At 37.4% G+C, this 22,682-nt stretch overlaps 1 protein-coding gene across 18 annotated transcripts in view; it reads left to right on the top strand.

Moving 5' to 3' along the window:
- Positions 1 to 22,682, top strand: part of ZNF521 (zinc finger protein 521) — a 231,050-nt gene that overhangs the window by 3,767 nt on the left and 204,601 nt on the right. For 5 of the 18 annotated variants that reach the window (XM_038128655.1, XM_038128640.1, XM_038128648.1 and 2 more), the window contains 3 exons: positions 13,895 to 13,957; positions 15,008 to 15,067; positions 20,599 to 20,778. In XM_038128655.1, coding sequence (XP_037984583.1) covers positions 13,924 to 13,957; positions 15,008 to 15,067; positions 20,599 to 20,778 — 274 coding nt within the window. In that variant the 5' untranslated portion in view covers positions 13,895 to 13,923. The remainder of the gene's footprint in view (positions 1 to 13,894; positions 13,958 to 15,007; positions 15,068 to 20,598; positions 20,779 to 22,682) is intronic. The other 13 variants (XM_038128657.1, XM_038128642.1, XM_038128650.1 and 10 more) reach the window with 4 other exon arrangements.

Here is a 22,682-nt window from a genome sequence, read left to right as displayed (position 1 = left end):
TTGAGAAAACCACTTAAATGTTCAGGATGGAGATGATAGAGATTTCTTTGCAGAGTCTTATTTACTATTTTTCAACTAAAACCAGGCAGTAAATCAATCATCATCTGTAATTATTGCTGCAGTAATTACCTTTGGGGAGTAGGTTATCATTCTTGGTGGCCTTTGTTCAAATATCTCTTTCATTTTCCCTGTTTTATTTTTCTTGAATCATGTCAGTTTCTGAGTGGATTAATAGTATTCTGAAAGCAGTCCGATTGTGAGATTTCTGAAAGGGCTAATAATGCGATTCATCTGAGGAGCTGAAAGATGCTTGCATAGACTAGCATTTAAATTCATGGATCAGAGTTTGCCCATCAATTATTACATCTTCATTTTTAGTGAACAAACAAAAGCTGTGAGTAATGTTGCAAGGAGAATTTCAACTGTACCTCCAATGCAGCGCTTATTTAAATTCCTGATTTCTTAAGTATTACTGATTTAGTCAGTACAAAATGTAGTTCTACAGATAAAAATAAACAGTATTTTAAATAGCTTATTTGAAAAACTATTCTTTGAATGTATGTAAATGAGTTATTTAAACTCATGAGTGCTGTTTTACATCTAAATAAAAAATGGAGTTACACATTACATTTCCAATTTGTCATGTACTTAGCAACCCTTTCTGGGGGGAAGATATAAGAGATATTTTTGATATGTCTGTCACTTTTGATAACTTAATTTGAAACTTATATCTTAGGGGAATACTGATACAAGGCAGGTAAATACATTAAAACAAAATGACAATTGAGTTTTTCATATTGAATGCATGGAACTAATGTTCATCTGAAATGGTGGGTGTTAAGAACTAGCTAATGACTAAATTTCTTGTATTTCTTGAAAACACACTTTTTTCAAAAATTACCCTGGTTTCTGTTTACATTCCTTTTATAGTTATTTCTCTCTATCCTTCCTTTATTTTTTTCCCCTTTTCCCTGTTTTGGTTTCTTGCCAACTTTGGTCTGACTGTCCCCCAGCACTTGGTGAAGATTGCATCTCAGCCTTGGACCTAGGAAAGAAAATAGGCATGGCTAGCGTTAGATAAGCCCCTTATAATTTAAGAATAATAAAATCTTGTTTCTGAGGAAAAATAAGATTTAATTATTTTCTGTGACAAACACTGTCTCTTACAAATACACTGCAGGTTTGTGGCAAAAAAAAAAGTTTCAGAAGGAGAGTAAATGACAACTTTCTGAAAAACTGCAATTTGAATATCTTGTTTTACTTTAGGAAGGAGAAATTAAAGTTCAACTGTCAGGTACTTTAAGGCAGGGGAAGGATCAGTTGCAACAAACTCATCAGTCCTGACCTATATTTCATTCTACTGATTAATTTATCCCATTTCCTTGGCTAGTTTCTGAAAAAAAAAAATCTATTAAGCATCATTGACCTGATCAAAATCACCTAATGTGTTTGGTGAGGAGGAGAGGGAGGATAGCTGGAGAAAAGCAGGTGGGGAAAGAGAAGTCGGAGATATGATACTCGTGTACAAACCCCAAAAGAGGCACTGTGCAAATGAAGGGTATCAAAGAAGGGCAATTGTTATGTCTCCTTAAACTCCTGACATCCAGGGGCAGAGCCATTCCCTAAATAAAACTATGGTAGAGACCCCTGTGATGAGAAAGCAAGGGAGGGGGGCAGAGCAGCTTCTTGTATGTTGTTTAACTTGGCCATTATGAGTTGTAAACCTTTTTTTTGTGACTTGGCATGCTTTGGAGATATCACACTTGGGTTACTGACTGCCTCCCCCCGCTCCTTCCTTTCTGGTTTATGGGGTTTTACTTTTAGGAGGGCTTGAGGTTTTTTTTCTTTGCTCTTACTACCAGCTTTTGATGAGAAAGTTTGTTTAGGAAAAATGTTACAAAAATACAATCACGTGCAAAGAAAACTAGGTATCCTTTATACAAAACTGAATGCAAATGTAGTTCTACTAGGTGTTAAACACAGGTTTCTCTAAGCTAAAGCCAGGTAATATTCATTACTACGTTCAAAGCCACCCATGAAAAATCACTGAAATAGTAGTTGTTAGATAAGCTATCACAAGGAAACTGGTACAGCTTCATGTGTTTAATAGAAGTGCTGATCTCTTATTTCTTTTTGTGGAAAAAAAACCCGAACAATCTGTGGTTTTACTTCAAAGTAAATTTTTACTCAATGCAATTTTATGTCCTGCATGCAGACATAAAATTACTAAATGTAAGTTCCTAGAAAGATGAACGGGATGCATTTCTCAGTTGTATTTTACATACCCATGCTCTGCTTAAAGAAGGCTTGAAATATATTGCCAAGTCCAGAATGTCTCCTGAAGTTGTTCCCTGTTTTTGAGGATACCTAGGTAATCTTTCCATCTTGAATGGATTTACAACTGCAGCTCAATTCATGCAGAGTATCGGTGGACTGAGTGAATGTGTCTGTGTTTCAACGGGACCCGTTTCCTCAGCAGAGATTCCAAGTGAAAGGATGTTTCTCATGCAGAAGTGCAGGTTATGTGGTACCAAGGAAGATAGAATAGTAATGGATTAAAAGAAAACTGTTACTAACCAGCAGCAATAGTTCAGAGAGAATTTAGCATTCGGATCCCCTTCCAACAGTAGCCTTTACATTTCTCTGTATCTGTCAACTGTTTCAATGTCTGTTTGCAGCCCCAGCCCTCCCTGGCTTCCAAATTGCACGGGCCAGACTCAAAAGTCATGGGATTGTCTGCTGATTAGACTATAATCAATCCAGGATAAACAAAACCAGCAATTACTATTGGCATTATTTCTGTGAACTTGACTTAAAGTTTCAGTATCATTGGTCCAAAGTACTTTTTCTGAACGGGCTGTTTTCAGGAACTGTGTTATTTTGGCATCATCATTTTATAGGGAGGGAACAAAAAATTCATGAGATTCCATTTGGCCTGAAAAGCAAAAACATCTGTTTGATGCATGAGTAAATTGCTGGCTTCTATTTGGCCATCCAAAAAAGGGCAAAAATTAAGATACCAAACATAAAAGAGTACATGAAAAAAAAAAAAAAAGAAAGAAATTACAAAGAGGATTTAAGATAAGCATCTTTTTATAATGCAGGCTATTTATAGTGTTCTGTTTTGGACTTGCCAAAGCATGCCTTTATATATTAAAAAAAATCCCTAACAACAAAAACATCTCTAACCTTTAGTAATATTCATTGACTTTGGCAATGCATATTGATAGTCTTGATTAGCTGCAGGATTACAGTAATGCTGCCCAGTCATTTCTGGGGCAAGCATGAGTTATATTGACCATCATTGTCTGCTGCTTGGGGTTAGGCACCATTAGAATTGAGCATCTAAACAGCTACTGGCTGTACTGCTAGTTTCCACAAAGGTGAAATCTTGTGACAAAGATAATATTAAGAGGTTTAGTAAGGCTGCTGATGTGTTTGGATTGGTTTGATTTTGTTTTCCTGAGTTGCTGTTAACTTGTGCAACAAGGGAAGCTGTCAGTATGGAGTCACTTATCTAACATGTGTAGGATAACACTATCCTCCATGATCTAAGATCTCTTGAAAGGCTTTATGTTGCTCTATAATTCATTCTGTCTAATTTACAGCTGCTTTAATAGCTCTCAATTCTTTGTTCTGAAACACGATTCAATATTTTCAAACTTGCTCATTTTGAGAAAAAAATCTTCCTTTTGAATAACTGTGCATGAGGAAAAGATCCAGAAAAATCTTTAACATTTTATGTAGACCATATGGAGTCAGTATTTTTTTTTCTGTTTAAAAGAATTAAAATATGATATTTGGAGGGTTTTTATAGATTGATTAAAATACAGTGTAAGTTTCGATACCCTAAGACAACCTCCTAGAATATTTTCCTGACCATATTTTGCAGTTTCCATTTCCTGGTTTCTGCCGGGCTACCTGAGCTCAGAATCAGTCCCAGCTGGGGGTTGGGAAAATGCATTATTTCACTTAAATCAGAACTGTGGCATATATATGTACATATATATAAATATTTCCCTGAAGGGACAACACACAGATCTACAAAGAATTTGGCCTGTTTTATTTGGTGCTGTGAAAATGTGCATGTCTGTTTTCAAATACATTTTGCAGAGTGTTACTACAAAGCATTAAAGTTTTCCAGTTGCTGTCTTTATAAAAGTTGGACAGCACAAGAGAGGCTTTTAAATACTTTTAAATCGTAATGTAACATTTGGCATAGGACTCTGACAAAAGATGGATGTGCAAAGACCAAAAAAGGTGGTGAGGTTTGTTTTTGTTTTAAAATTAGACAACTTGGGTTCTATTTCACCTCAAGTATGAGTAATTATGCTAGTTTAGCAATTATTAGAGATGAAAGAAATTCTGTTAGATATGAGTCTCCTAAACTTCAGTAGCTTTAGTTTTAGCCAGGATAATGATCAAGGAGTAGTTGGCCATATGCCTAGGGACTATGCTGTAGCAAAAAAGATAGGGCTGATCTTGGGGGTATCCTTATTACAACATGTTATAATTAACATTTTCATTCGGCCCTCCTACTTTCAAAAAAAATCTGCTTTACTTTTTTTCTGTGCACACACTGGTAAGACTGCACAAAATTGCTCTGTTCCAATAAATTTTTGAACCAGGACAGTTGTCTTCCATATTTAGAATATTAGTTAACACTGACCATGTGTTTTTTCCCCATTTCATCTTACTTACATTTCATATACATTTTTTTCCTTCTATACCGCGTAATTATTAAGAAAAAAAGATGTAGAAGATTTCTCCCCCTCTTTAGGATTTAGTCTAAGTTATACATGTCCTTCTGGGCTGTGCACGTTTGGGTTTTAGATTTTCCTTTAGCTAGGGTGATGCTGTGCATGCCATACTGCAACTGTTCTTTGTACAGTTGAATCCATAGAATGTGTACTCAAAAGGGTTGTAGGGCTGTTACTTACCAATTCTGTGCAATTAAAACCCAATGAAATTTTATTTGGGGGGCTTGTTTTCATTGTGGTCTCCCTCCTTTTCTTTGTTGTGTCATGGGAGTAAGGCAGAAGGGTGTTTTTTCAGTGAGTGATTCGTCTCATACTTTCACTTTTAAATGTAGGTGCAATTAGGTGCAATTTTTCTTTGGAAGAGTAAGAATTCTAGTCCGTCAAGATATCTTAAAGTTATCTATCTATCTATCTATCTATCTATCTATCTATCTATCTATCTATCTATCTATCTATCTATGTTAGTATAGTGACATTCCCCCCCTTCTTTATTTAATGTGATATGGGCTTATTGTAGTTCTTGAAAAATGCAATATCAGTAACTAGCTAGCCTTCTTGCAAATTTGGCAGTGCTAATCCTTAGTTAGACAGCTGGCTGAAGCAGAACACCTTTTTGTCCTGAGGAAAAATGGATGGGATGTTGATAGTGAGGATTCTCAATGTTTTCCTTCTGCCTCAAATCCAGGTTTTGGAAAGCTTATTCTCTCATGCAGAGGCAATAACCTGGAGCATGAATTTTGTCCTTACCTAACACAAATAAATGTAAAACTACTCTCCAGTTTCTCACAGAGATGCTCAGTGTTCCACACAAATATGGAAAAGCTAGAGGACTTCTATATCTAAATGTCCTGGTTGACTGTAAAATAGATGGCTTTTGTGCACAGTCCCTGGGACCTGTTGTACCCTCACTATTTTCATGTTGTGTTTTGCTGGAAAAATATATTTCAAACAATGAATTCCTTGATAATTGATTTTCTAGTTTCATTTTTCTGTTTTTCACTCTTTTGGTAACGTATCAAGTTCAACTTCCATTATTGATTGATTCATTTTTGTGAAAGAAGCTTTAAAAACAATAATAAAATAACTGCTCTGTTTCTAGACTGGATGATGTGATGTAGTGAGGCAGTATCCTTGAGAAGACCAGGCTATGCTTTGATCAACAAAAACTTTCTCTGGCACTGAATTATGATGGCTGGGGTTTTTTTTCCAGACAGAGTCAAGTGACTTTCTAACTTTTGACAGTGGCAGTAGGAAGGAGGAGGGGGTGGGGAAGTTAATTATTTTCCACCTCCAAAGAATACAATTGTGAGGAAGGAACTTTCTGATTCACTGGTTCCAGGACAACAGGATGTCAAGATCCATGCCTGATGTAACGTTTTCACTCTGAAGATGGGAGGAGGAAATGGGTTTGTATTGGCCTCTGCGTGCAACCACTGACTGGGAAGGGATTTTGTTACGTGACTTACAAAGAGCTAGAGCACAGGAAGAGATTTGGTTTGCAATTTCTGGTGAATCTGTTGAGTAGGACACTTGCTTGTCAGATTAAAATGTAAATCAATGAAGAAAGGTCAGAAATCTTTAAGGAAAAAAAATTTAAAAAAAGAGCTTGTATGCTGCAAGATGTTTAGTGCTTAGATGCTGCTCTGCTTAGTTTGTAGCTGCTTAGTGGAATAGTCACCTTGCACCAAACTCTTGGATTCTTTATATAGTTCACAGATGCTTAGGGGTTTATTAATGTTGTTGAGTGGAAATTATTTTAAGGAGACAGTAGGAAAAACTTGGAAATAATAATGTCTTGGCTCCTCCTCTGTTCTAGATGTGGGTATCTTAGTGCAACAGGGCATCTCATAGCAGTCACTTACCTGACTCAGGTTTTGGGGATAGAGATAAAATTCCTTTCCTCCTAGGCTAGAAAGAATTAAGGTGGTGTGCTGCTGCTCTTCCTCTCTCCTTTGCTGAAGAGGAAAAAATCTTTGCTCTGCTGGGATGTGAGAGGCAGGAGTTCTGTTTTGTGCTTTGTCTAAAGGTGTTTTATCTGTATCTCACAGGGAGGACATCAGTCATTACACAGCAACATACTGTGTTATGAGTGTGAGTTGCCCTGTTATTTTTGTCAATGCCATTCCCCTTTTCAAAAGTCTAATTATTTTTTGGACAAGAGGGTGAGAAAGAGCAGGAGGCTCAGGGCTCTAATAGCTTGAGTACCTTGAAGAAAAAAGGGGAGACCTGGGTCCTGGTCTGCCACGTACTTTCTGCCACTTCTGATGAATTATTTCAGTGCAACTAGAATTGGATTCCACTTATCCCACTTCCTGTGACAGTGCCCCAACCACAGGGATAGAATATCATGCTAATTCTTCTTGTTTCTAGTTCAATGAATATTGTAGATGAAGTATGGTAGCTTCAACAGCAATGAATGAGTGCACTTCAAGTCTGAGGGTAAGTGTTCTTTGTTAGGAAGCTCCCAATGTGAGTACAAATCCTTCTGATAGAGGAGAGAGTCCAGCTGGTGCCACCCACATCCTGGGTGAGTGATCTAACCAGTGGATACAGGCAAGAGGGGAAAAGGAAGATGTATTTCAACCCACACATTTTCTGCCAGTGTTTTATAGCAACCAGGGAAGGGTATATGAACTCTCAAGACCCAGCCCATAAGGTAAGCAGGAGAATACTCAATTGCCCACTGTCCAGCTGTGGTGGGGCTTCAGTGTGATTTCAGCACTGAGAAAGCCTCAGTGGTAAAACCACAGTGGCATCTGAACTGAGCTGCTGACAATTTAGATGCAGCATCTCCTCACTAGTTTTTTGGCTTCTAAGCTCCTCTGTGGATATAGACCAGATTGCTGTTCTATATGATAGAAAGTCATCTAGAATGGAGCAGAGAGTCTGAGGGATCAAAAATTAACTTATAAAACCCTAGTATAGAATAGAAGGAGAGTTCTGATAAATCAGGGGTAATCTCAGTTGAAAGGAAGTAGGTGTTTGGTTTGGTTTGGTTTTTATTGACTCAGATAAATGTACGTCTTTAGGTAATAGAGCTAAAGCATGCAGCTGTGTTTCAGTTTGGTATTGGAAGGGTCAGACAGCCCAAAGTCCTCAATGTAAGTGTCCCATTTTAGGCACATAAATAAATGATGTAACTTTCAGAGGGAAGGATCATCTACAGTAACCTTTACTGTAAGACTTCATAGCCCTTCTTTTTATCACCTGTCTTTAGACTTGTGTAATGTTGGTTACTTTGAGGTTCTATGATCCATACATCAGTTTAATTCCAATTCCTCTGTCATGATGAGTTTAGACTTTTGTAGACAGTGTTTAGAGGATTTCCTGTTTTCTAAGCACAGTTGAAAATACAGTCTGAAGCACCAGGAATTAATATTTGTCGTTTTGAGTAGGAAAGCTGAGGTGATATACAGCTTCAGGATACTGAGGGGAATAACTCTGAATGTGTTCATGTTAAGTACTGGACTTGGTAAATAGAGTTAAAATTTATCTTAGCCTCCTAATTTCTGTCTTCCCCCAAAATGGACTGGCTGCCCACAGCACATTATCAGGAATGGAGGTGGAGTACTTGGTCTAGGACAGGCAAGACAGCTGAAAGTTCTGACCCTGGTTCTAAGAACTGTCTCCCTCTTGCTTTGCTAATTCTCACCTTGGTCCTCAATTTGACTCTGAGATCTATTATAATCTGTTGCATTGCATGGTAGAGAGTCTTAGGGATGGCTGAAATTTACTTGAGGTTTATAAAAAGCTCTAAGATTCTTTGGAGAAAAGCACTTTAAAAAATATAACCTTATTAGTTTACTTAACAATAGAAATATGACTATATGTATATGTGATTTAGCCTTTTAAAAGGATGCATGGTTATGGAGGCAAAGTTAGAATTTCATACAGGATTAATTAATTTATTACCTCAACTATCCCAAAAAGGATATCTTCCCTCCCACTACCCAGCTTTGGGGTTTAGAATTATACCTCTGCTGCTGGAAAGAGAATCTTCTGCCTTTTCTGCACACACTGTTATGTAAAACTGGACGTCTTTAGGCTGTCACATTTGGATACTGTTGTCCTTGAGATCAAGGGTTGGAAGAATATCCAAAGGATTTCTTAAGCATAATTTCTTTCCACTTAAGTATATTTATTACTTTTATGTTTATGTGCTGCCTAGGAAAATACTTTATTTTAGCATAAGAATAATATTTTCCAACCACTGCAGTTTAATTGGGAACTCCTAATTCAGTCATTCTACAAGAAGAACATTAGGGGAAAAAAAACAAGCTCAGTGTTGGGAGAGACTAAAGAGAGGAGTGAAGAATATGAGTGCTATGAGGGACTTTGTCTTCTGGAAAAAGCAAATGCAAGAGGAAAGAATGCTTTATATAACAGGAATCTTTTAAGGAAAATAATTTCCAATGTCAAGAGAATATTGTTACCATGCTGGGGGGGAATAGAAATAGGAAAAGGGATATGTCACAGCACAAAGGAAAACAAATCAGCCATATACATATTCATGCATATGATTAATTGGACTTTTGTAAAGTTGTGGCTACACACAGAACTGATTTTCAATGGAGTTCTGGAATGTAGATATTTGAAATGTGAATATGCTAATGCATTTCTTTTTCCAATTGTCCAAACACTGAAGTCATGGGGAGGATTTACATTTCACAGTCAAACTGGTAATCTAGCTAGTAGCTGATAGACATGAGTTGATGCTAGCTGAAGCTGGTCAGAAAACAGTACTTTCTTAGTAGTTCTGAACTTTAATGAATGTCAGTTATCTTAAAGGCCATTATACAGCATTCTGAAATGTTTGCTGAATTCCAGAAGTCACCCACTGAATTGCTGCTCTCGTGTGCCACAGCCAGGTGTGAAATCCTGTGCTGGCACGGGTCAGCCAGAAGGGTTTGAGAGGTGAGTCTTAGACACCAGTGGTACCTAGGGAGAGAAGAAAGCCAGGGAAGGTGTAGCCCTAGCAGGTGATTCATTGACACGTGATCCTCAATTTAATACTTCTCTGTAACTTCTTTAATTTCAATTTTGTATCCTGACTGAACCCTTGTGGAGACGTATTTCCACAGCATGTTATTGCAAAGTGTGAAACATCTTTAGAATCCATTGACTTTAATAGAGCTAGAGGATACTCAACGTCCCCTGCAACTGGCTCTTAAATTTGCCTTCTGCTATATGATTAATCTGTCTGCTCATACTTAATATCTACCTGTAGATGGTGGCAGTATGAATGTCCTCTTGGTTTTTATGTGGCCACGAGGAGTAGTGGAGAGATACTTCCAGAAATTACAGTCATTTGTAGATACTGAAATAATGGCACACACGTTTTATTTCTGTTCTGTCTCAGTAACTCAGTAAATTGTGTATTGATTATGCTAATACAGCTAGTGTCTCTATTACTTGTCTGCAGAAATTATTCAAACATGTAGATTGAAGATGCACTTGGCAAAGTTACCATCCTAAGAAAAAGGCTTTTGTGCAAAGATGGCTTTAAATTGAATTACTAATCATATGCTAATGGAAGTTTATAGATCAAGTATTGAATTGTACAAAATGTAAAGTGCAAGGTAAAAAAAATGTATTCTAAACTTCCTATCCTGACAGTCTTAGTTGCTACATTAGGTTTATTTTTCACATCTCTCAAGGAATATGTTTTATGAAGGGATAAATCAATAGCAATCTATTTTTATAGTTTATTTTGGGATATGTAGCTTCTCCTGCTTTGTTTACCAAGCTGAATAGAGGCTCAGGCATTTGGGGCAGTTATTTTTTTTCTTTTTCAAAATTTATTAATCTACCTAGACTAGAAGAAAACCGACTTTTTTCAATTATCTTTTGCTTTTATTTTATTATGGTTTGTTGTAGGTCAGAAACCATAAATCTTAGCCAGAATTCTCCAAAAGGCTTCCCTTTCAGTGAAAGTGTAATTTTCCACATTTCTAATTTTATCTATTTCTTTTCTGTACAAGTTTTTTCCAGGCATCAAGCAGAAATGCCTTGTGCTCTTCCTTAGGGTGCTAAATCTACAGATTAACTTTTCAGAGAAGGGGAATCCTGGTTACTCAGTAGAATATGAATGAAATTTTGCAAGCTAGAAAATCTCTATCTATTTTGTAGCAACTTTAGAAAGCAATCTCCTTACTTTATGGTCTTACCATGAGTCTCATGAACAGACTAAGCAAAAGGGGTGAAATCCTCATTGATCAGCAGGTGTTGCTGTAGAGCAGTCAGGAGCTTAGTTCTAAATTTAGGACCTCTCTATCAAAATTCCCACAGATTTTCCTCATTGGCTGTCCTTGATGGTTCTACTTGATTTGTTGCATTTTTTTTTTGTTTGTTTTGTTTTCTTTTGGTTTATTTTTGTGTTGTTGTTTTTTATTTTTTTTGGGGGGTATGTTTTTGTTCATTTATTATTTCTTTATAAAGGACTAGCTGGTCTTAATGTTGACAGTCAGCAACTTAAGCATGAGATGTGCTCTGAACTAAAACCAGGGTTTGCCTTGGACACTGGCTGAAGCATCTGAAGCTGAAACATCTTAACCTTTCACATGGATATAGCTTCAGTTTAGAGATACATTTTTTTTTTAAACTAAAATTTTAAAAACTGTTATCTGTCCAACCCACAGTTTTTATAATGGGAGATAGAACTGACATGTTGAATTTCTCTTTTACCTCACTGATATATTTTTTAAATTGCTCTCAAGGAGCGTGGTGCCACAGTTGTAGTGATCTACTCCTCTTTTAAAATTTTATTACTTGGGGTTCCTGTTTTGGTTTCTCAGAAGTTGTCCTGAGAAAATGGGTAGTAGGAAATTGATCATTTGTTGTTTTAAGGAACAGATGAGTCAATTGAGAAATATTACTACAGCTAACGAAACAGGTGACCTGTGGTCATAAACACATAGTTGTAGGGACAAGGAATATTGTTGCTCTTGTGACAACATGTATCTACAAGTTCTGTTCAGCTGTAAGGTCACTTATTCATACTGGATTGATAATGTAATATTCTGCTTTCCTGAGGCCTCTCCTTCACTGGTATTCTGCCTTCATTACACAGGATTCGTCTTACCTTATGCTAGGATGTGGTATATGCTATAATGAAGGTGACATCTCTGTGTGCAATTACAGTCTTAGGGTATCAATAATTTTGATGTTTGAATTAATAATATATCATACATACTACTCTTTTATTTGCCTACCATCCTTGCTCCTTTTTTAGTTACATGCCATGCTCGTGCTAGAAAAAGGGTTTTGGTTAGCAAAATTTAAATCATCCTCTCGTATAGATTCTGTTTAAAGGTGTCTTCCTCTTCTGAAAGAAAATGGCACAGTAAATATTTAAGGGACGTTAATATTGGTTACTTGTCATTCTGCCTTTTTTAGCTGAGTTTAACAGTGGCCTGAGAGCTGAAACAGCATTGAAGTTTTCAGAATCTGTTTGTGAAAAGGTGTTAAGTGCTAATCGAGAGCTTTTCTGATGCTACCAGCTGTAGCCTACTGAATGTAAGGAATACCCTTGCAAGTTGGAGGAAGGAGCTAACTTAATGCAAAGGAAAATAAGATGCATTTTGTAGGTGACTTGCTAATTCAGTGGGTTTTGTAGAATAGTTTTCTTTTTTCTTTTTTTTTTTTTTTTACCATTTTCCCCCTAAATATGGTTTTATTTTTCCTGACAAATATGTCAGTCTAATTGACTATTATTGAAAAGTCTGTGCCATGGCCTGTTGTGATCTACTTGTTTTCTGTTGTGACTGAAAATCCTTAAAGGGATGAGCAAGGGTTTAGAAAAATGCTAACCACAATGCTACCTGCTCTTATACTTGTTTTCTTTTTCAAGTGCACTGAAGACATAGTGGTCAGCCTTTGTTGAAAGCAAACCTCAGCTCTCACAGAATTTTCAGATCCCAAAATAGCAGGGAAGTTGTAAAATGTTTGTTTTCACACGGCATACACTGCCATGTTTTCATGGTACAAAATTGCATACCTGGAAACAATTAGTTAGGCAGTATTCATGTTTATTTTTTCCATTTTAGGAGCTAAAAATGTTTGGTGTACCTCTCAGTCAGCAGTGTGAAGCTGAGTACATTTCACTGTGCAATCAGATCTCAGGAGCAGTGAGAGATTCTGGTACTGCAGCTGGTGGCAGTAGACATTGAGGACAAAACAGCAGAAAAAATTAACTCTTTCATTTTGGTTTACACATTATAGTGGAGATCTTGTTTACTTCTCAGCAGGTAGCCACTTGGGAATCAGTTATTGAAAATTCACATTTGAAGACCTCAATTCCATCTTGAAAGTTAAGAAATGGTAGAGTTCTTAAACTGCTTTTTTGAACTGAGAAGGGACATTTACCATGGTTGAGGACAGCAGATAACACCTACAACCTTTAATAAGGCTGATTAGTAGGTAGTGATGATCAAAGTGAGTGTGCTCTAGAGGGAGGGAAGAGTGGACTCATTTTCAGTTTTAGAGCTTGTTCTTAAGTACATTTTTTGGAAATATATCAGCAGCTAACAAGGGACATAAATAGGGTCAGATTAGGCTGCTGCAGAGGTTTTCCTGGGAATTTTGAGGGGGTCACAATAGATGGTATTTTTTTAATTATTAATTGTATACTAGTTTTATTCATTATTTTTCTTGTTTTATTAATGAAACTGACTGATCTGTGCTACCTTAGAGAAAAATCTTTCTATTTAGCTTAGCTTGCGTTTGACCATGTGCTCCCCAAACCTGAGCTTTTCCCACTGCTTTCTTTGTCTGACCAGTTTCCTTCAGCTGTGAGGATGCTGGGATGACTGCTTCAGTGTAACCAAGAAAATCCTGCAGTGTTATCACAGCTGAGGTACTGGTAACATCATGGCTGCAAAACACAAGTTGAGCTCGTAAATTAGGTCATAAAATCATACTTTGTGAAATACTGGACTGACTGCAGGGCTGGGGAAACTTTTATCAGATCTCTGTAGATGAGAAGAGTTTGCTTGCTAGCCACAGCTCTGGGATAGAGATATAGATTGTTTAGAGTCCTTCAGAGATTGTACTTGACTCTTTCTGATATATGCACTGTATTACAAGTTTCTGGTGTTCTAAGAGTGTCCTTATGAAAACTGGTGTTTTTTTTCTAGAAACTCAGATTCTAGAAACAACCAGTTGTATGAAGCCTTGGGGTTGGCGGAGGAGGAAAAGAGGTACCTGTGGAGTGTGTATATGTATCTCTTCTTTTGCATATATGTCTAGATTTATATGTGACCCCTAAGTGTTGCACTCTCTTGTCCCAAGAACCAGGAAAAATGCCTCAACTCTTTGGACTTTTAATTCAGTTGCATGATTATTTTTTGAGATCTGAATTCTTGGGAGTGGAAATGCTGCAGAAGTGCAGTCTTTCCCCTTTCAGCTTTTTCCCCTGTGGAGGCAGAATGAATTCTTTTCTCTCTGCTGTTCTCTAACTCAAAGAACTCGGTCTTTGGGAGAATAAAAAGGAAATGGTTCTGCCTTTTAGCTCTTCCCTTACTTTTGCTTTGGGAGAGTCAATCTTACTTAGGCATTGTATCAGAACATAAGAGAACAGCGCTCTCTAATTTTTCAAAGTAGCAGCAGAATGGCTCTTGTTAGGTTCACTCACCCAACAAGTTTTGAATAGTGAATCTGACAAGAATTGTATTGTTTTTAGTTCTACTGCTCTGGAAAGCTGTGAGCCAAGGGAAAGATGCTGGCATGGTATATACAGTAAAACAGCATGGGGTTAGTTCTCCTTTGCAAGGCTGTCTGCACTGCTGAGATGTTTGCTACTGAATATAGGATTATTACTATTTTTTAAAGCTTATGTGTGAACTAGCACACACACCTCTCCCATCTGCCAGGAGAAGGCTTTCTCTTATCTGTGTGGAGCAAGCAGAATCTTAAAGCCCATAATTGTTCTCTTATTTAGATCCGTAATCAAATACAGTAAAGTGCATTGAAGACAAATATCCCAGAGGAAATTCGATTTGTTTTTTTTAAGCCATGAAAAAGATTTGGTCACTCTGCTCTCAGATTTGTAGCTTCCATACAGCAATGAATTCTGTCTTGGTCTGGTCTCCACTTTCGCACTTTGCAGTGCAGCTTTTCTTGCCCGTGTTGTGCAAGCATTGCTGGCTTTCAGAACTGAGGCTGGTGTAAAGATCTTGAAACACTTCAGCTACCTACCTAACATCTTTTTTGTTTGTTTTGTTTTTGTTCTGTTTACCTTTTTCTGACAGTAGAAGAAAATGAAACAGAGGACCATCAGGCAGGTGTGGGACACACAGCCGCACAGACTGGTAATGCTGAATTCCTTCATTAGTGCTTGCTTACCATTTGACAACAGTGTGAGGGATTTTGTATCGGGGTGTTTTTGCAAAGCCTGCACTCTTCTTTCTCTGTTTCAACTTAGAATGCATTCTTGGGGCTTGCAATGGAAAATAACATTTCTCTCCCCTTACCTTTCAATTTCTGACAATTAGAAATTCTGCCTTTTGTAGGTCAGCTGACTGAAAGTGAGATGCTCCTAAAATACAGCATGCTTTTCATTTTTTCTTATTTCCTTTTTTTGTTAAATTTAATCCTTCTCTACGTTCCCCATTTAACCAACCCCCCATGCCATTTCAGATAAACTTTATTATCCATTTCATTTAAACTATTTCTGTATTTCTAAAATATGTGGATAGGGGTGATTTCTTTAAGGAATGTTTGTATAATTTCTTGACAGAGATTAATTAGGGGCTCTTTAATTTTAATAAGTAAGATTGGGTGGACAAAACTGTTGTTTGAGCCAGGATCACAGGGAAAAGTATTGTTAATAATCACGAAGCAATAATTGTTAATTCCCCAAAACAACAAGGACTTCTTTGTTCTCTAACATGGTTGGAGAATGCAAGAAATAATTTGTTTCTGTCTTTGCTACTGGTTTCACAGAATTTTATCTGAAGAGAAGGACTGACTCATCTGCATAGGCTTATTCATTCAGCTGAGGTCACCTTTTGGAGTAAGGTCTGGCTCCTTAAGGATATTCCTAGAAGGCTAGTCATGTCTGAATACATGTAGGTAATCTGTTTGAGAACAGTTGGAGCTATTCCTCTCACGAAGGTGAAGAATGCAGGTTTTTTTTTCTTCAGCTTTATATTTCTGTGTGTGTCCTATGGGTTTGTGTTTGGTGCCTTTTATAGGTCCTAATGGCTTTGTGCATAAAGCAGATTGTTTGAAGAGAGCAAATAAAAGCAAGGGAGTTCTTTGCCTTTTTAATGGGAAATTTCTCCAACTCTTTTCAGCGTACATGTGTCTCCATGTATCTATCTGCAAATTCTTGAAAAAAGCCAACTTGGCCTGCTTTGGACACATGAAGTAACAAAATAAGCAACTGCAAAACCAGAGATCAATGTCAAGGAATGGTGGCTCTCCTACTTTATTTTTTTTTTTTCTTAAAATAATTCTCAGTAGTTAAGTTGCGTTGCTAGTTCTTTATTTACCATTGTGTCCTGTGTTGTTCTCTGTTTATTTCTAGGCAGGATTTAGCATTCTGATTTTCTCCATAGCAAGAATGCAGTGCCAATATAAAAAACAAAAAAACCAATAGAGCAAGCAGTACAGAAGGCCTGCACTGTGTACACACTGCCAGAAGTTTTTATAGTAATACTTTGTATCTAAGCTCTGGCTCTAACCATTAAATGTGCTTTTTATAGAGTACCAAGTTATAATGTAGTGCAGCTACGGCATATTAATCTTACTGCAGAGATTTAATGAGGCAGTTGTTTTGCGATGGACACTATTGGGAGCAGAGAGCGACAGAGTTTTACTTTACCACTGAGCTGAAGAAATATTCCTTGCTTGGTAATAATTATAACCACATGATCTAAGTTTTCCTTTCTTTTGCCAGCACTTTTCCATGCAGAAGTGGCTTGGAAGGAGGTCTACTGCAAGGCAGTGAAATGGATTGGAAAGGAGGCTGTTTTCTTGGTAGTTTGATGTTTTAGTTGGGATTATCTATGGATCCTTGCAGCATAGGCAGAAATATGTAAGATGAGTTTCAAGAATACAGACAGTCTTTGCCAGTCCACTGAGATGACTTTTAGATATTCATTACTTTTACTTGACTTTTATATGGGTTATAAAAAGTAAATGTGGTGAAACCTCATTTTTACATGGGCAGAATAGAATTTCTGCTGGTTGGCCTTAAACCGCTCCCATACTTGAAATTAATTGAAGTCCATGGCTTTATTGCCTCCAACACTTTTAAACCAATGCAATTTTTCATTTTCCCCGAAGTTGCAGTTTTATTAGACCAAGTTACAGCAATAACATCCCTTATGAGAATGAGGAAGAAGGGAAGGGGGGAACCACCTGCCAGGGAACATAGTAATGAGAAAATCATGCTTCTTTTAATTTCCATTTATAAATAATGTTAACATAATCAGGAAGAGAAGACAACTGTTCTTTCTCTTATTTTTTTAAAAGTGCCTTAATAGGCAGAATTTATTTCTCTTCGAAAAAAAGCAACTTTCATTAATTTCTAGACTAGATAATTTCCAGTGGTATCTGAAGGTGGAGAGGATGTGTGTGTACTGTTGCTGATGGGTATTAAAAATTTCAGTTGGTGGACAAGCAGCCTCCAAAATAGGGCAGAGAAGCCTCTGGAAATCACAGTGGTATTTGCAGATGTTGGGAAAAGTAATTTTACTATGAACACCATCTTATTGAGGGAATTGTGGCTGTGATTGTTGCAGATACTGTGGAGAAAGAAATGTGGGAGGTGAATGACATTTGCCTTGAAGCCTGTATGTGAGCCTGAGCTTTGAACAAGAGGTTAAGGAGAAAGTACAGATGAATGCATATTGCATTTATAAAATATTTTATTCTAGTCTTCCAAGAGAGCTTCTCAAATAAGGCAGCTTATCCTCAATTTAAGTAACTATTTAAGGTTAGACTGGCTCTTGATGGAAGATATTTGTTGTTGAAACAGAACAGCTATCTATTCACAAAACCTCCAAATGATATTTGCTCTCTTTAAACATCTTTATATTTTGATGGTGACATCTCTTCACAGAAGCAGATCACAGTGGAAATACATTCATTGAGAGGGGCTGAGACTGCCAGAACTCATTTCACAAAGCTGTCATAGGCTAAACTTGAACCTAGGTCCCAGAGGGTCCCACTTAAGTGTTGACCTAAAAACAAATGTGCCAGTTGGCTAGAGCATGTATTCTAAAGTTGCAGCAGAAGGGAATAAGCTTGACTGACTTCTGTCCCTGTAGAGTTTATATCTGCAAATGCAGAAGGAGAAGCAAAACATTATTAGTCTTAAAATGATTCTAATTTTAATAACTGGTTGCTAAGTATGAAGCTTTAAATTGAGTGATCCTTTAGGCTTTTGTGCACTAAGGGGTGCATGTGTGCCTACGTTTGTGTGTGTTGCTGAATTCCTGTAAAATGCAAGTGTTTCTGAATAGTGAGTCTCAAGAATTCCCTACCCTCCCTTTTCTTTCCTTCAGCACTGTACTTGGAGCAGAGTCAGACACTACCCTTATTTTAAAACAAACAGGTCTGTAAACTTTATGTGCAGCATTTAAATACTCATGTTAAAATTCAGACCTAGTGCCCACATTTCCCTGAGTGCTGTCAATTTTATGAGATGAAACTGGGAGCTTGAGCTGAACAACTAATAGTATGCAGTATGCACATGCTGCCTTCCAACAAGTGTTTAATGATGTTGGGGTCAGTTTGCAACAGTTAAGACAATTATTTCATTTTCTGAACTGTTTAGAACCTGGAGATCTCCTAGCTACTTTTATTAATATTTTGAACTATTTTGGAAAATGAATCAGCAATGGAAGTTATTAGATTTAAAATATTCAATAATGTCTAAAATGCCATAAAGTCTTTTTATAATTAGTATACCTTTTTTGGTTTGTAAATTTGCAGGCTACTTTTCTATTTGGAAGTAGCTGCCCAAGTGGAAATTTCCACTCTTGAAAGAACCTTGTGGATGTAATTTGTCATGTAAGAACTCAGTGTATAGACAGGACGTTTGCACAGCAAATGTATTTTTGCTTTCAGAACGTGTTTTTTATTTTTAAAAAATAATCTGGTTTCTCTCTGTAATATAATTCCCTTAAAAATAAATACTGCCCTTTACCCCTGTCAAAGAAATTCCTTGGTTTTGATCACAAGCCACATGGCATGAGAAAGACTTCCTGACATGGGTCATTTCCAGTTTCTGCTTGCGGGTCCATCTGTGTTTGCACAGTTGAAGGGCAGGGTGCAGCAGTATGGACCAAAGGATACAGAGAGATGATGAGAGCTCTGACCTTGGTTGTGGGCAGCAAGAAATACAGGAATGGCTGTGCCCAGATGACTGTAGGGTTCTGAGAACGGATGTGAGCGGTTTAAAGTGGAATTGCCTTCCTGCTTTTCCTCACACACCACTCTACCCCCAGTATAAATGTAGTGTTGGCATGTTCTAGTTTCTCTTCTTCCAAGGAGTTGTGCATGATCCTAATCAATTTCAAATAGGGTGTGTTCACAGATACCACCTCTCTGTTCCCCTGGCCAAGGAGCCTTCTCCTGGTTACTCACTCATTTGGCTAAAGGGTGAAGCATCTTAAAATGTACTTGCACAATATCCTATTATTATAGGAGTTCATTCTTGTTTTCTAAAATGGCTTGTTTCGGTCTCAGCTCTCTCAAATATCTAAAAGGAAAGATGATGCAGCCAAAGCAGAAAAGGGAAAAGTGGTGAAACACTTGCATTCCTTTTGCTGGAATGTGCACAACCATTTCTCTTCTGCATTTCACTTGTTGTACTGTGGTTCCCAAGGAAAAACAAAGTTAAGTGCCAGCTTGCTTTATTAGGAAAGACAGATTGGTTTATTTCTGTCTTTGAAGGAAGCTTTTAGTAAAATGGGCAAAAAGTCAGGAGTAGTTAAAGCTACTGTGTTCCTCCTCAGAGGAGGAAGAAAAGTTCTAGGCTCCACATAATCTCACTGAGCTGGTCATCTGCAGAACTGAGGCAGTGCATTGAGCTGTGCGGTGTCTCTGCACGCATGGGTCGGTGGTGAGGCTGCATCTTTCTTTTAGTTAGACGTTTCAGTTGGGCTCAGGACTGCTGATCTGAGGCTGGAGCTATCCTGCTATCCTCCAAATGCCTGTTAATATAGCTTTTATAAAAGAGTAGTTAGTTTCCAGTTTTCCATGATCTGGCAAACACAAGAACTTGATGAGCACTATCTTTAATTCATACACAAGTTCAGAGCATGAGAAGCATTTTGACCTAGGGTATAAGCTTTCCAGTGCTTTGTTTGTGTCAAATAGTGTGGTGATGGAGTAGTGGAGTGGGTTGTAAAATCAAGATTAATTTCATGTTTATGTAAATCAAATTTGTTAGTCTCTTAATTCTGGTAATTTCCTGTGAAACGCTGTAGTTAACAGTGAAAAGAAGTTCCTGCACACTCATTGATCTGATTTTTCTTTTCATTGAAAAACTAATTGCATAGGTGGTTTATCCTTTCTTATGATGATCAAAACGGCTTCAATAGCTGTGATAAAATTGACAATCCTAACACTGAAGCATGGAAGAATAACCTGAGTGAGAAACGGAGCTGCATTTGTGGGAGTAGAAGGGAAATTTGCTTTTCATTGAGATTAGAAAAAAAAGAAAGGAAAAAAGCCTCTCTTGCTTATTTAGCAATAAATTCTACAGTGTGCGCTCATGCCAAATAGTTTTCTTCTCATCCTTAGTACAACAACCTATTTTGATTTTTTTTCTTCTTGAATGTTCTCTTCTTACACGCCTGACATCACAGTCTTGATTTTCTTTCAGACCCTAACTGTAAACTAGAAGACAAGGCAGAAGATGGAGATGTGCTAGACTGTAAGAAAAGGCCGGATGAAGGGGAGGAGTTAGAAGAAGAAGCTGTGCACAGCTGTGACAGCTGCCTCCAGGTGTTTGAGTCACTGAGCGATATCACAGAACACAAGATTAATCAATGTCAACTGACAGGTAAACAATACTTATCACTTTGTGTCTTTGTGCACTGCTCTATTTCTGATTCCCATCCTCTGCTTCTGATACCCCCTCCTTTTTCAGTTATTTTATTCCTGCACTTGAGTGCTTGGTGGAGACCTTTATAAACAGATTTTGGGACAGGATTATACTGTAAATGGAGCATTATAAATTTCCTTAATATCAAAGGATATATGACTGCTGTGTGTGTTTTCTAGATGCATATAGTACAGCTTTCCATGCTTTGCTTCTACGTGTATTTTGCTATGTCACTTGTAAATTCAGAGGGCATTTGTAAGTGAGGCTTAAGTGGCATAATGTCACATAAAGAATGAATTTGCACAATGGCCTGTTGCAGATCTGAGCTGGATGTTGTGTTACTCTAATCTGTTAACTACAAATGACTATACAATAATCAGTAACTGAAAGTTGAGAGGAATTAAGCAAATTGTTAGAGGGGAAAATAAGATCTTGGCTTCAGTGAAGGGGCAGAACTGAGTGCTGCTCAGATACTACTGGATTAAGTAGAGCTGAGTGAATGGACCTGTCTACCACCTATATTCCTCTTTGAAATTATTGTAGAGAACCCCCTTACTGAGAAAACTATGTGAAATCTACTGAATTTAAATATAGTAGGCTTTTTTATGGTACACACTGTAGGTCCAAACAGGCTCAGTATCAAGAGAAAGGCACTTGTATTTTTAATTAGTGATTTATTTTTAGCCTGTACAGTGTAAAATGTACTTATTATGTAGTGGAGTTTTGTTAAAAACCTTTCTTTAATATGACTTTGTAAGTGAGAATATTCCCTTTCCATTTGGGCTTTTAGAAAGTGTCTGTGTGTGCTCATGTTTGGAGAGCTTCCTGAGTTTTGGTTCCAATAGGTCCATAGGCTAAGTCCTGCCAGAATGGGACATAAAAGTCAGATAGCAGTACCACTCTTGAGGATGAAAAGATGACGAGCAGAAGAGGAGTAAGTGGGCAGGAATGGAAAAAGGTTGAGGAAGTAATGTGGATCTGTCAAATTATGTTAATCCTCACTTCAAATTATGGAAGATGAAAATCTGCTGCAGCAAGAAGTATTTACTTTTATTAATATACTGCTTTGCCTTTTCTTGCCTGTAAAATGTATTTCTGACTTGAGATACAATCAATTCAATCATTTTCTAATCATTCCTACAAACTTCCAGAATGTATTTTTCTACAGTGATCATGATTTCTGGCAGTATGGATATTCTCTCTTGACTTGAAATAACAAACATTTTTCTCTCCTTTTCTTCATACTTCTCTTTTTTCTTTTTCTCTTTCTGTGTTGAAAAATTAGTGGCTTAACTTGTCTCTTCCTTTCCTCTCCCAGAAAGCACTCACTCTGCCCAAGTCCCCTGGCTCTCCCCTTCACTGTATCAGATCCCATTAATTCATCCCTGTGGGTTTTTTACCTTGTTCTGATACAGCTGTCTCTCCTTTCTGGTTAGTTAGTTAGTTGCTGCCCTCTCCTACCAAGTGTTTTCTCTGCTTTAAAGCTGCAAGCAGAATGCACTGAACAGTGCTTGAACAGTTGGGTTAAGAAACTGAAGAAAAGCAGGTGAGGGGAGCAGTAAATAGGAAGAATCCTGGACCACTGCTCCTGAACACAGCAGTTCTTGCTGAGAGCTGTGTTGCTAAATGAGAATGAAATTAAAGATGCTGATGTGCATGTGTGAAGATAGGAATACACAGATGATAGCAGAGGATGGGGAAATAAAAATGAATCTTGAAGGAAATTTTTTAAGTTCCTAAAAATATCTTTGCTTCTCTTTCAAGGAAACTTGTGATAGTGAATGGGTACAGACCAGGCTGTTTGAAAGCTAATGAAGTGAACAAAAACTGAAACTACACACCCTTCTGGAGTACAAAGTTGA

This window comes from Motacilla alba, chromosome 2 (genome assembly GCF_015832195.1).
Source record: "Motacilla alba alba isolate MOTALB_02 chromosome 2, Motacilla_alba_V1.0_pri, whole genome shotgun sequence".
Lineage (NCBI taxonomy): Eukaryota > Metazoa > Chordata > Aves > Passeriformes > Motacillidae > Motacilla > Motacilla alba.
Note: the sequence above shows the minus strand (reverse complement) of the source record. Positions and strands in the feature narration are given on the sequence as shown.